Raw genomic sequence first — 14,700 nt, forward strand, 5'->3', positions numbered from 1 at the left:
AAAATCATAGGGATTAGGTATTTATTGTCCATCATTCTTTGTATTTCATAGGCCTAAACAGAACATATTTGAAAACAGTGGTGATCAAATTAAAAATTTAATAAATACCTGCGAGTTTCATCACCAGTTGCATCGAAAAATTTATTTCTAGGCCAGTTGAATCAAAATTGTTAATTTCAAACTTCATGTATCCACAATCTGCATGGCAGCGATGCCTCTGAAGTATCAATTACATCTATTTCACCACCTCAAACAAAAGGAATGCAGTTTTCAAACCTTGTACCTTACCTATTTCAACTGTTCCAAGCTTCATCAACAGGGTGACCTATTGATTTGAATATCAATTCCAGTAAGAAACACTTTTAAAGGAATCATCAGAATTCACATTCCTTTTGCTACAATACATGTACAGCAGATGCATCATCGTCTCCAGCCACAGTCCGCATACGAGAGGATCATACACATTGGCCATGGTTTGCCATGATGCATGTACTTGATCAGATTTGATGTCAGCATCTACTGAGCAGTCTTCAGCATATGAAATCAAAATTCTCTTCTCCTTTCATACCTTCACAGTATACCAACATCATCAAGGATCAAAGGCAGTTTCTAAGTGACCCTTTTAAACAGAAACCAAATATGAACATTGCCTTACCTAAGATTTCATAAACATTTGACTTGGATCTTGATCCGAGTCAAATGCCACATCTTGATCTACATATATACTTATGTACTGTATGACTCCATAACCCAACTCCTCATGATTTTCATGTGCAGATCTCAAAACACTTCAGTAGGAAAATAGGCTTTTAAAAGTCATCACTGAGAGCTGTAAAATAGCATTTTAAACAATATTTTCTTTACCTACCACTGGAATATTATGGTCAATGCATGGCTTAATTTGTCAATTTATACTAGGCTTCTCGGTCTTCACATCCACTGGAATCCAAAACTATTTCAGCATGGACAGACATTCCTCTTATCTCATCATTTCACTTCCTTGTGTCACCACTAGTTTCTCAAAACTTGATCAAATTTAGTTACCATTATCCAATTAAAATTTCCCCTCGAGAAAATTCACCTCCATCTCCACATGATTCAAGATGGCAAAACATTCAATGTTTGGGTGGGGCTAAAAATAAAACTGGCAAACATGCCAACAGCCATACTGGTAATCAACAGAATTATACACAACATTATGTGAAATTATAAACTCAAAATGGAAAAATTCACTAAAGGAAGTTTGAATAGCTGCAGCTACCTCACTGCATTGTATTATGGAAGGTTCCTTTTGTTTCTCACCACAAAGCTCAACTGTGCATGGATATGCACGAAGACTCCGTGTGACAAAATACCCGAATTGAGATGACTTGTAAAATAAATGGTGTCTAGATGTATGTTGATCTGCCTTTCCTATGCATGGATATGCATGCTGATCCCTCAAAATGTATGGTCAGAATTTATTAGAAGCCAACGCGCAAATTATCAAGCATGGACATGCAAGGATGAATCTGGAGCTGAACAAGCACGAATGCTTTCTTTCAGCTTGGTCGACAGAAAATTAAACTCGTCTCGATGTCACTGAATGTGCATGGATATGCATGCTGATCCCTCACTGGCACCAGTATCTTCATCTATAAAAAAGTACCTCTGGATGCCGTCCATCAAAATGCATGGACATGCAACGCTGGTGACACCTTTTCATGGCATGGAACTAAAAAAATTCATGTATTTACCCAAATGTACAAAATCTTTCTAAACAATACCTGGCCTTACCATTTTTGCCAATCCTGGTCAGTGGGAAATTTGTGATAATTTTAATCATCCTGGATGCCAACTAGTCTTCTATGTATACATTAAATCTCAGCAGTAGGAATTTATATTTTTAAAAATTCAATTACCAGTTTTATTAAACTTGTATATCATTAGGTCTCTGCATTGTATTTAACTATATATACATGTACTTATAATTTCAATGAAATTTTGTGATCATTCCAATATCATGCATCGAGATGTGCACCTTTACAATTATGGTAATTCTGAAGTGATCAACATCATATACCTGTCCTTCTGTTTGGAAGTGATAGTAGTTCAATCGACCTCCGCGATATTCAATGTGGCTTCTGAGTATTTCCATAATCATAAATTTGTGTGCAATTCTGATATTATAACCTCGATTATCCAAAAACACAAGGGTTAGTTTTTAATATTATAATTGCAGTGTCACCCTTTCTTTCATGGACTCCTTGGTACAGGATTTAATATATTTTTGGTAAATGTCCGTGCTGCTGCATTGAAATTCTTCTGGGGGAAAGATGCAAGAAGTTCTAACTCTTGTATTAAAAGCTGTAAAAACCAATATTTCAATACTCCATCAAAAGAAAAATGAGGTTTGAAGAATCCAAAATTGTTCAAAGACTAATCCTTAAAATGGAGCAAATCACCAGTTCCGAATCTTGATAAATATTGTACAACTATTTATTTCAGTGGCTGGGAAATCTGATAGAAATTAAAATAAAATGTAAGCATTAAAAACTTCATTTTTGAAAGTACATGAGGGTTTTCTTTGAAGAATGCTGGCATAACGCGTCGCAGTTCATGCCCTCTTGTATTTTCAAAAATGAAATTTATTTCTTAAATAACTCTAGGGACACATTTATGTCGACCACAACCCATCTTCAAATTCTCCATTTCTACAACATGAATTCATCAAGGTTAAATCATCCTTATCAGGTCTTTCATTATGCATGCTTAAAAGGTATTATGGTGTTCAAAACACATTGTATCTACTTTCAATGTTACAACCACTAGTTTTCCAGTTTAAATACCTGTATACTCAGTCTACACAATTTCATTGAAAGGAAAATGGTGCAACAAGATAGAGTATTTCTGTAATGGACCACGAATTCTTCCATCTGCAACATGAAGACCTCTCCCACCCCACCATTCTGAAAACTTATTCCAAAACACTATAAACAACCCCCTCAATTAAATTCACTACAAATTACCTTCCCTCCAAATCCATTGCTGTGCCAGAGGTTTAAGATTTTATTTGTCTGCAAGATCCTCAGCTCAGCTATGAGAACACTCAATTAGCAAGACGAGACCTTTCATGTCTTTTGATGTGTTGTTTAAAATGGGCCTGCTAGTTTGCTGTGAAAGGATGCTAGATGATTTTTCCAGTAAAATCCCCTAAGAGATGCTTTCAAAAAGGACTATATATAATTTTCCACAGAAAATCCCCCAGGATGCTCAAAGCTGAAATAACCAATCAAACAAATGTTTTAAAAAATGCCATTAATAAACTGATGTCATCTATGCGCTACTTTGTTAATGATGTTTTCTTTAACCGTTTTACCTTTGTACAGAACCACCTTACAGTCAGAAAATATCTAAACAGCAGCATCTTATGATTCACATTCAAGGGAATTGGAAGAATCTGCTTTCCATCTTGGGATGTCAGAATTTTCTTTTTTAAATCAAAGTCAGCAGACAAGTCTTCACTAACATCAATTTACCACAAGTCATGGCCCAGTTTCCAGGTAATTTCATTTGAATGTCTTGAATAGGGATTGGGTGCTGCTGTGAAATGTCAAAACGGTTTGTAAAATTATTTCAATGTTTTGTAATTGATTCACATTCATTTGCTCTTCAATCAAGCAAAACAACTGAAACAGAATTTGACATAAAAACTGAATCTTTATTTAGTCTAATTCAGTTTCAAATTTTCTTCCTCGATTTCATTAGAGCAGAAAAATGCAACCCATACTATACAGCAAGATTTTATTTGCAACATCATAAATTTCTGCTTCAGCATGTTATCTTTTAAAATAAATCAAAGTTACACATGGTTTTTGTCTACAAACCATTGAGGCATATTGATCACCGAGTGAACGTTCTCATGATACTACCGCATTTCAATTCAAGGAGGAAGTATACATCCTTCCCAATAGTGTGGAAGATCTGAGGGATTGAGATGTACTAATGACATTGTTCTGCAGATCTGTTCTGAGTCGGCACCAATATCCACCACTTTAAGCTCTGGACTATCCCAGCCAAGAAACCAATTCAATTCCCTTATCTTTGATTAACCAAACTATTGTACAGCCAGAGCAGTCTCCAACATGGTGGCTTTACAGCACAAGGAGAGGGAAAACATGGACCAGGTTTACACTTGAAGGAATACTCAGTCTATATATTGCAGCCTATATATCATATACCATGTCAGAGCCTCCACGGACCCTACACTGCAACAAAGCATTAAGATATGTGAATTGAATAAAATGCAATTATTAGTGATGCAAACACACCAGTAGTTGAAACACACATTCCATAGAGCAACATTTTACCTGCCCTGTGATGTTTCAAAACCTCAAATAAATTAAATTTCCAGTTTTCATCAACATGTACAACAATGTTGTTTATATAGAAATACCTGTACATTCACTTTCCTTTCACATCAAGTTGTCAAGATGGAAATGGTGTGGACATTGACTATAATATATAGTACTGCAATGGACCATGAATTCTTTCATCTTCAAATTTGAAACCACTTCCACCCACTTTGTTGCAACTAATGAATTGAAATGCCCCATCAAAACAACACAACAGATTACCTTCCCAGTCCTTTTGTGTAGTTCATAATAAATGATATGGTATTTGACTGGAAGATCCTTTGCTCAACTACAATGTAGTCTAAGCATTCAAATAGCAAGGCAGGGCCTTTCATGCCTTTGTTGATTAACAAGGACAAACAAGCGTCTTGAAAGGATTCTAGATGAATTTCCCAGGAAAATCTCAAAATAGATGCTTTTGAAAACGACGTGTATCAAAGCCAATTTTCCACAGAAAATCCCCAAGAGATGCTCTAAGCTGAAATAATCAATTACATATACATTTCCTTTACAGAACTGCAATGAGTTCATAAAATTTGTGTGTTACTTTTATCATTACCACACATGCACTTTCTTTATTCAGTGATTTTTCTACTTTTTTCATATTAAGGGGCCTGGGCCTTTACGATTGGGAGGAAGATATTTTTATCAAATTGGGAAAAATCAATAATTGTTTAATTATCCTTTACCAATGTGTAAAATACAATTCAATTTTTACACTATTTATATTCTAATCAATTTGCTCCGAAAATAACACATTCAGTAGTACACTTGTAATTTCTCAATCTTTCAGTTATGTTCTTTAAATGTTCATGATAGATGTTGGTTTAAGTAACAAATGCACATTCAAGTATGTCATGAAAAATTTAATTTAGCGCCAACTAGGGGAAAAAAAAGGAATGCAACTTCCAATTGGGAAGAACGTCTCCATGCTAGTGAATAATTCTTAATTGGAACATTAAACAATATACAATCTGGAAAAACCGACAGTTTACGACATGGGAAGGAACCTGTACAGACAGACCTAAATTGGGTGTAGAAAAATCACTGTTTAGTGTTTTACCTTTTACAAGTACCATCTTACAGTCAGAAAATCTTATTCAGAAACAGCAGCATCATATGATTGACATTCAAGGGACTTCAACAATCTGCTCTCCAGCTTTGGGATGTCAAAAAATTCTTTTTTAAAGCATAGGCAGGAGACGACTCCTCAAATACATCTATTTACCACGAGCAACTGCACAAGTTCCAAGGTAATTTCATTTGAATGTGTTGAATAGGGACTGGGTGATGCTGTGAAATGTCAAACAAATTCCAAAATTATTTCAAATGTTTTATACCGACATCCATCCCCACTTTCACCAAGCAAGAACTAGAAAGAGAATCTAACATTACAATTGAATTTTGAGACAGTCAAGACTCCATTTCAATTTTCTTATCTTGTGAAGGTGGAGAAATGCATCGTTTTAAAAATTTAATACTTGAAATAACAAGTCTTTACTTAATTATACCATAAAAGACCCTTTTTCATCAGATCACTTAATTTACAAGATGTAGTTCCATTACTTGTAATCTCAAAATGAACTATATGTACCGTATATGCAGTTACCAAAAGCATACCTATTGCCATTTACTACTACAAACCAATATGGAGACTCCCAGATCATGATGGGTCCTACAATACCTCATTCATGCGTTTTAGGTCTGGGAGCAAGTGTTACGTCCTTCCCAAAGATTGTGTCAGTGGAAGATCTGAGTAATTGATTCTGGCCATTTAGGACAATCAGCAATGACTTAATGTGACTCTTTGTAGATCAAATGAGGAAAGAGTCAGCACAATTTTCCACCACAGTATGCTTTCCCCAGCAAGAAAACCAAATTCCTAGCTTGTCTTTTAACATATCTACGGGAGAGTTGTGGCAGACTTTAACAGGGCAGCTTTACAGCACCAGGACAGGAAAAATTCAGCCGTAGCCAGGGTTCACACTCAAAAGGAGGATATACTCAGTCAATACATGTTGACCCCTAACGATGATGCAATGAACAGCCAATAAATTCTACTTCATGTCAGAGCCTCGTGGGACCCTGCACTGCAATAAAGCATCAAGAAAATTCATTAGACAAGCACAAATTGTCGTAATCACACAATCAATTTATTATAAAAGTAGCATCTTTAAAAACAATATACAAAGTACTGGGTAAAAACAATGAACACGCTATTTGGGTGGTTTGATGCAATTCATTAACAGTCAATAATGTACCTGACCTTGAATTCGTTTAAAAAACTTATCTAAATTTAATGGATCTCTCCTAAATTCTTCAATATTACAATCAAGATCCACCGAATGGAAATTTTGTTCAGCGTCACTTGGACATTTGAAAGAAATGTTTCGGGTCGTCTTCTCTCCCAAGAGTTTCTTCACTGTACAATGGATGAGCGCACAAATGTAAGTATTCCTAGCAAATTTCCTCTTTTTACTCTGCAGTCTTTTCACCAACACCATTTTCAACGTTCGTTTCCTGCCGCCGACAGTAGACGCCATATTGGATTCCAAAACAACAGTCATCCTCGATGAAATTTAGACATGTCACTACTCAATATTAATAATTAAAATTGATAAAACTAATAAAAATAACGCTGTTTAAAATAATTTTAAAATAAATACTGAACAAAAAGCACAAATTGACAAATAAAAACTATTCGATACATCGACGCGGCCTCTCCTTAAACACATAAACGCCTGACCAACGAAGTTTGTGTACGTGCATTTATACTAATTTCATTAGAATTACTACGCCTGACACAAGATAAATATAGTGCGCCAAATTTTGCCCTCAAAAGATAATCAAATTTGTATAAACGTTTAAATAGTGATCATAAATTTTTTAAACAATTTAGATTAACGTATTAATGAAAATCTGAAAAGGAAAAAGTTCATATTTTACCCCATACAAAAATGTGCCCGATCCATAAACAACGGAAGGATTTCCTAGTAAGCAGTCTCTATGACGTTGTAACCAACTGGTTGAAACCGGTTATGAGGCCATGTTTCATGCATAAACAATGTAATCTCTATAAATAGTATCAAGACGTAATACATACGTTGTGAAAATAACGAGTTTTCCTTATATTTAGGATAATTTATCATATAGCTAAGAATTTGTTAATTCTTTAAGCCTAAAATATATAGGCCTAGAGATATTTCAACTTTTGAAATGTCAGTTCCCTGCCACATGCAATCTCTACCCAGAGTTATCGTTCCGTACACTCACTTACACCTGTAAAAGTCTCAAGGGTTTTACAAGATTTTTGTAAAATGGCACGTATGCTCAAATAAAGTAAGGTTTTGACTTCAGTTACAAAAATATACGTAAATAAATAAATATTGAGCAGATGTCAAGTCTTTTTGTGACACAAAGCATTGATTTGGGTTGAAACGTAGATATTGGGTAGTTCTATTGCACCAGGCCTATAGATAGGTACATGAAGAATATATAGTAATGGAAAAAAATATACAAATAGTTGCTTGTCCTACATTTTCCAGATATTTTATAAAATAGTTCTTAGTGGATTTACATGTGGAATAACATTGCTTATTTTGAGACGTTAACAGAGGTGTTTACAAGTGAAAGCAAGGAACGACAACTCTGAGTAGAGATTGTGCTGCATGCTGTGGATTTTCAAGCAGCTTTGAATGATAACAAAGTGCGAAAGATAATAAAAATAATGACTACAATCTGAAACTAATCATGCATGCTCTATTTAGATTGAATAAAATTATAAGAACAGCTAGGCCCTAGCATGCAATTAACCTCTGAAAAAATCTCATTAAAAAAAGCTCTTAAAAAAGACGAAGCTTACTAAAATGTGGTTTGACATTGATTTACACAAAATGAGATCAGAGCTTCTTAAAATAAGTAAATTAATTAAATGACATTAATGACAATGACAAATTTGCACAAGCACAATAAGTTGTCAATTACTGGCAAAGGCACACATTATAGATTATATACCATAGAAACAATAATATTCAAAATACAGTGATTTGAAATTTGAAATTGCATGAATATGGCACCAGACAAAATCATATTATATTACACTGCATATAAGGTGTACATTAGAGAATTAATCGTACTCAAAATATTCCTTTGATCCAACACTACCGGTAAAGAGAGTGCAGATCTTCCTTAAATTTCACAAATATTACAACAAACTTTGTAAACAAAAGCAATGAATTAAGTGCCTTAATTATAAAAAAGTTAGAGACCTTGCATGAAAAAGATCGATCCAAAATGCTTACTGGAAATTAAATAAAGACTAAAAGAGGTTAAAGATGAAAAATATCCTGCTTTGAGAATACCTAGCTAGATCACAACAAATGGATTTAATATCTCATTTCACAAAACTATACTTTCCATTGATAAGAAATTTTCTTCACAAAATATATTATTTTAGAAATCTTTGTTTGATATATCAAAGTGAAAAATCTAAAACATTTTCCCTACTAGATGTTTGAATTACAGAAAAAGAAATAATTTCTGCAGTTAGAAGACTTAAAAAAGTTATCTTCAGACCTTGCATGAAAAAGATCCAAACAATCCTTATTAAACTTGTATAATAAATCATGGTCTAGATGAAATTAAAAATGAATTAATGGCTTATCCCAAATATAAGGATGCCTTTTAAAACTATTCAATATAATTCTCTACATTGCTTTTACCTAAGCTAAAATCATCCGTTTATTACACTACCAAATCCAGATAGTCACCTCGTCTTTTATGAGTATATAGCTGGGTTTTTTAAAAATTTAATTCAAGGTCAAGAGACAAATTGTCACCCAAGATTTCTGAATTAAAGGTGGAATGAAAATGAGGTGAAAATTTTTTATAATGTCTTAAAAATGTTGCTGGATTAAAAGATTAACAAACAGTCACAAACCTTAAGTGGATATTTTTATGGCAGTCCATGGCAACGAGGTGGTAAAAAAAATTATAGCTATGTTTAATATGATACTGTTATAAACCATATAGCAATGACTTAAATTGGCGTGATGTTTTTCAATCATGGTAACCAATGATGCGAGCAATGGTCGATGATAAATATTCAAAAACTCAGTTCTTAATCCCAGCTAGTATATGGCATAAATTTAAATAGTCATATACCCCAGTATGTGTGTTGGTAATAAAGGCATTTATATGTTAAAACATGGCATCAATTAACATGGTGTGAAAATAATTGGAGACTTTTCAGATGGAAATTTTTTATTATTGTACTACAAGATTTTTCACAATTTTTCCCCCATACCTACATTTATCTAACAATTAATAACATACATGTGCTTATGAACAGATTGTACACACAATACTACACACTTTTTCAACCCAATGCATTCACAGTTATGCCTGCACATTAAAATTCAAGCACTATTATACATTGTACAGATTTTCAGGTCTTGTCCAATATAGTTAATTCACTCCAATTTAAACTCAATTGTTTTAATTAATTGCTTATCAACATTTCAATTTCCTACCACTCAACTTTGACAGGCTTAACTGGCAGATCTCAGACAAAAGTGCCCTGCACTGTGGTCAGAAATAGGTGTTCTGTTTAAGAAGAGCTGTCTTTCTGCAAGATATTTTGTCAACGTGGGTGGTATAGACATCATAATTATGAGGATAAAAAGGTCAATTTCTGAGAAAACATCTTTTATGACTTTGAAAACGTTTTTAAAATCTTATTTTTTAAATCTTATGTTGGAATGATTGATGAAAAATTTATGATCACCTTAAGGTAGCTCATTACACTAAATTTTTATTTAATGGCTCGTTAAAACACCTCTTAAGGAGTATGAATCACCATCGAAAAAGTGATACAAGCTCTCAAATATTTTATATGAATTTTTTGTGACTTATCCCGGAATGATAAAAAAGGTACAGTGATACAAGCTCTCAAATATTTTATATGCATTTTTTGTGACTTATCCCAGAATGATAAAAAAGGTACAGTTTGTTTGCAAATAAGATACTCTAGAGTCCAAATTCCGCTGTGATTTAATGCATAATATGAATATCTAAGAAAACATGCCAAAATGACTCTGATAGACATTCTAATTTTTTAAATAAAAAAAATATTTAAGAAAATTGAAAATGTTATTTGCTAATATTTTTTAAATCTACAGATAAAATCTTCAAAAAAACATATCATTTAAAAAAAATATATATCAGAGAAACATATCTTAAAAAGAAATTGAGAAAGTCAAAATTCAGAAATATTACGAATTTTCTAATTTGAGCCAAGCCCGATCGGAATTATAAAAAAGTAGTCATAGAGAACATTGTAATCAAAAAACTACATTCCCTTGATGTAAAATGGTTGACAAATTAAACGACGTGATAGAGGAAACTAATTTCTTGATCAACAGTGCATACAATTATTCAATATGATTATTTTAGTAATTTCTATCAATTTTGATTGGGATCGGTACTTTTTTCTCCAGTTTGAATATAGTGATTATATCTAAAATTTGGTCATTTCGATTCAATTTCATAATATATTTTTTCGATATATCTTTATTCTAACTGATTTGTTTTTTGAAGATTTTATCCGTAGATTTAAAAAATGTTCACAAATAACATTTTTTATTTTCATAAATATTTTTCTCTAACAAATTAGAACGTTTATACCTGAATCTGTTAGGCATATTTTATTAAATATTCATATCATGCATTAAATCACAGCAAAATTTGGACTCGAGAATCTCTTATCTGCAAACAAAACACTTTTTTATCATTCCGAAAAAAACCCACCAAAAATTCATATAAAATAATTGAGAGTTTGTATCACTCTTTCGATGGTGAAATCATACTTCATAAGAGGTGTTTTAATGAGCCATTAAATAAAATTTTAGTGTAATGAGGTACCTTAATCTTTAATAATCGTTAGAAAATTAGAAATGATGAAATACTTAAAGGTCTCAACAACAATCAAATTATGGAATTTCTGAAAATAATTCTCAGCATTATACTTTTATAGACGTATAAAAACCATATTCTGTACAGATTTTGTACCACATTTTGCAAACTTGTATCAAGATTTTTCACTCAAAATCAAGCCTTTTTAAAGGCATTAATTGTACAGATTTGTGGTTGAAAAATTATCACATGTATGACAATAGGACAAAATGGTGGGTCTCAAAGGAGAAACAAACAATATTTCTGAATAAGTTCCAGTATAAAGTATTATTTTAATCTTATCATAACCAACGAATCATATTATACCAGGATATCATAAAATTCCAATCTTCTATATATTACCATGCATTGTAACATTGCTTATAGGGCAATGCAATTGTTTGCGCTAACTTGATTTTTTAGTTTTAACTTTTAGGAAAAAAAGATAGGAGTCTTTTTTTATTTCCACAGACCCAACAAAAATTGATTCTCCCTAAACAGAAATAAATGAAACTTTTTAATGAGAAATATGTTGGACTCAATCCAGCCAGAGGGCACCAAAATTATATATATGCATATCCTGATTGATCTCCCAATACTAAGCATATTAGGTGAGTATGCAGTAATGTTTAATTTTTAACAAATATCTGGTTTCTATTCTTGACTTTACTCCAACTGCAATCTTGATTTTCTTGTTGGAAAATCCATAAACCAATAATAAACAAAATAAACCCCCAAAAAACAAAAACCTAAAAAGCAGCAGCAAACAAACAAACAAACGAACAAAAAGAAAACTGGTCCAACAGTGATTCATAAGTTTATACTATGGCCATACATTGATTGTTTACAATCTGGTTAGTCTTATAACAGATAGATGATGTACACTCAATTATACTATTATCATAACAATCTGATAAAAAACAGTCATAGTTTCAAAGTGGAAGGTCCTCTCATTTCTTCAGATTTTGAATATCAAGCTGAAAGTGAAAAGAAAAGTTATGTCTATATGCAAACATTAATTTACTGTAGTATACATGCACTAATAAAGGAAAAAATATCACAAATATGATTAGAGAAAGAAGAAAAAATCAGGAGCAAGATGTATTTCTGAAACAATTTAAAAATATGTCCCTGACTGGAAAAGTCCAATAAACAATTTCTGAAATATCTGCTCTTCTTTGATGGAAGAATCCTTGTATGGATACAATTGTATGCATATGTTATAGAATGCTAATATAGAAGTCAATAAAAATCAAATCCCTATATATATACTATAAAGTATACTATTTTAGCAAATTCAAAATTGGGAGCAACCAGTCTGAGAGTTGATGATTATGATTTAGCAGCTTTATATAAGATAATGAAAAAACAGAGACTTTGACATCTTAGTGCAACCATAAATTAGCCCCCCTGCTTCATTGTGAAAACAAGTACAATACAGTATTGCATTGTAAAACTTTGGCCCTCTGTTGAGCCCTTACACTTGAACTTAGGCTTTCACATGTTTTCCTGATTTCTGGTCTTGTAATTGGCTTCTAAAATGTGACATTTTCAATGACCTCATCTTATTCTCATCATTCTTGGAAGGCGTTTTGGCTCACTTGCACAAATTGATTCTGTGGATTCTTTTCCCACATTTGGCCGAAATTGACCCAGTAATCTCACTGACAGGTGAAATGATTGTGTTGTATTCTAAACTGTATTCCAATCTTTTACTGGTTAAAAAACTTTGTCTTTTCCAATCTTCAAATTATCATTAGGGTAAATGCAGATATGCAGGTCTATTTTGAATATTTTCTGATTTTTGAGAAAGAAGTCAAGATGGCCAGGAAATAAATTCCAATGTGATTGTTATTTGTTTTCAATATGCAAAAATAAACTTGAAAAAAACTCCAACCCCCATTTTGAGAAAGAAGTCAAGATGGCCAGGAAATGAATTCAAATGTGATTGTTATTTGTTTTCAATATGCAAAAATAAACTTGAAAAAAACTCCCCCCCCCCCCCCCCCCCCCCCCCCGATATATTTGTGAAATACTGCCCCCTGAGCATGACCATGTTGGAATGAGGCAAATTTTACACTAATGAATGACCTTGACCTTAATCAGTCATATTAAGTTTGATCTTGATTTTTCAGTTCACCAGGGCCATAAATCTTAAGACTTTGACTTTAGTCTCACCTTCTCACTATACATTCCTTTAATAAAAGTGAGAGTTCGATTAAAAGTGAGTTCATCTAAGTTTTCTGGCTTCAGGACCAGGTATGAAGTGTTTATCTCCAATTAATGAATCACAAAGATTGACAAACAATAAGAAGTGTACCCTGATTTTTAGATTGGGCATGATAAAATATCTAGCCCATTTTGGACTTATTAGTATGCTTTAACCAAAATTTCAGTTTCTTGTCCAATCCCTTCTCTTCTTCTAAATGTTTCCTTACTGGTCATAGTACACATGTAGCTATCACATGAACACACTAACTTAATCAGACTTACAGACATATGTTTGTCAGCTGGCTCAAAACCAAACACACACGCAAAGAAATAGAATTCCCCATCCAGAGCTGTCTGTATATTCTCAGCTTTTCTAAAACCATGCTGCTCTCCTGAAATAAAAACATTGTTACTTATAAAATTAAAACCACTAGCATCTATAGCAGGGGTTATAACATTGAGGACTTAAGTACAGTCTCAGATTTACGACCATAACTAGAAGTATACATGTACTAAGATTGAAAAACTTGAGCAGGACACAGGTGACAGGTAGAGTTGAATATGATACAAGAGGCCCACAGGCCTTATCAGTCACTGGAGTATTATAGTACTACTAGTCCCAACGGCTGTGAAATCTAGAAATAAATTCCTGTTCTGTATATCTAAGTTAAATTCTAATATTCAGCAACAGTATAAAACAAGATGTGTTCTTAAAACTTAACTGCCCCTGCAAGTGCCTATACTGATGAAAGACTTTAGAAATTAACAAGAGGTACTGTGAGCAATGCTCACTAAGAATACCCCCCCCCCCCCCCACCTTGGGTAGTCTCTTCTCTAGGGAGAAATGGATAAGAGATGAAACCATATTGTTACTTTGATATCCAGTGCACTTGACCTTTGGACCCCAAAATAAATAGAGAACATCTTCGTCCCATGGGTAGTCCATATGTATGATATGGTGACTGTAAGTGGAAAGAATAACTAACGCTTTAAAGCCCAAAAACCATTGTGTCTATAGATAGACAGCCCGATTCCAGTGTAGTAATACCCCCCCCCCCCCCCCCCCCCCCCCCCCCCCCCACACACACACACACTTTAAACAAGTGTATAAAAATGCATACTTTCAATGTTATCTGAAGGTCAA

General features: G+C 33.3%; 1 protein-coding gene across 2 annotated transcripts in view; it reads right to left on the reverse strand.

Annotated features, from left to right (window-relative positions):
* Nucleotides 1-6,525: 6,525 nt before the first annotated feature.
* The window catches only part of LOC125652409 (uncharacterized), a 57,331-nt gene continuing 49,156 nt past the window's right edge, over nucleotides 6,526-14,700 (reverse strand). For both annotated transcript variants that reach the window (XM_056164944.1, XM_048881602.2), the window contains 2 exons: nucleotides 13,839-13,948; nucleotides 6,526-12,322 (listed from right to left, as the gene is read on the reverse strand). In XM_056164944.1, coding sequence (XP_056020919.1) covers nucleotides 12,296-12,322; nucleotides 13,839-13,948 — 137 coding nt within the window. In that variant the 3' untranslated portion in view covers nucleotides 6,526-12,295. The remainder of the gene's footprint in view (nucleotides 12,323-13,838; nucleotides 13,949-14,700) is intronic.

This window comes from Ostrea edulis, chromosome 5, assembly GCF_947568905.1.
Source record: "Ostrea edulis chromosome 5, xbOstEdul1.1, whole genome shotgun sequence".
In the NCBI taxonomy this organism is placed as follows: domain Eukaryota; kingdom Metazoa; phylum Mollusca; class Bivalvia; order Ostreida; family Ostreidae; genus Ostrea; species Ostrea edulis.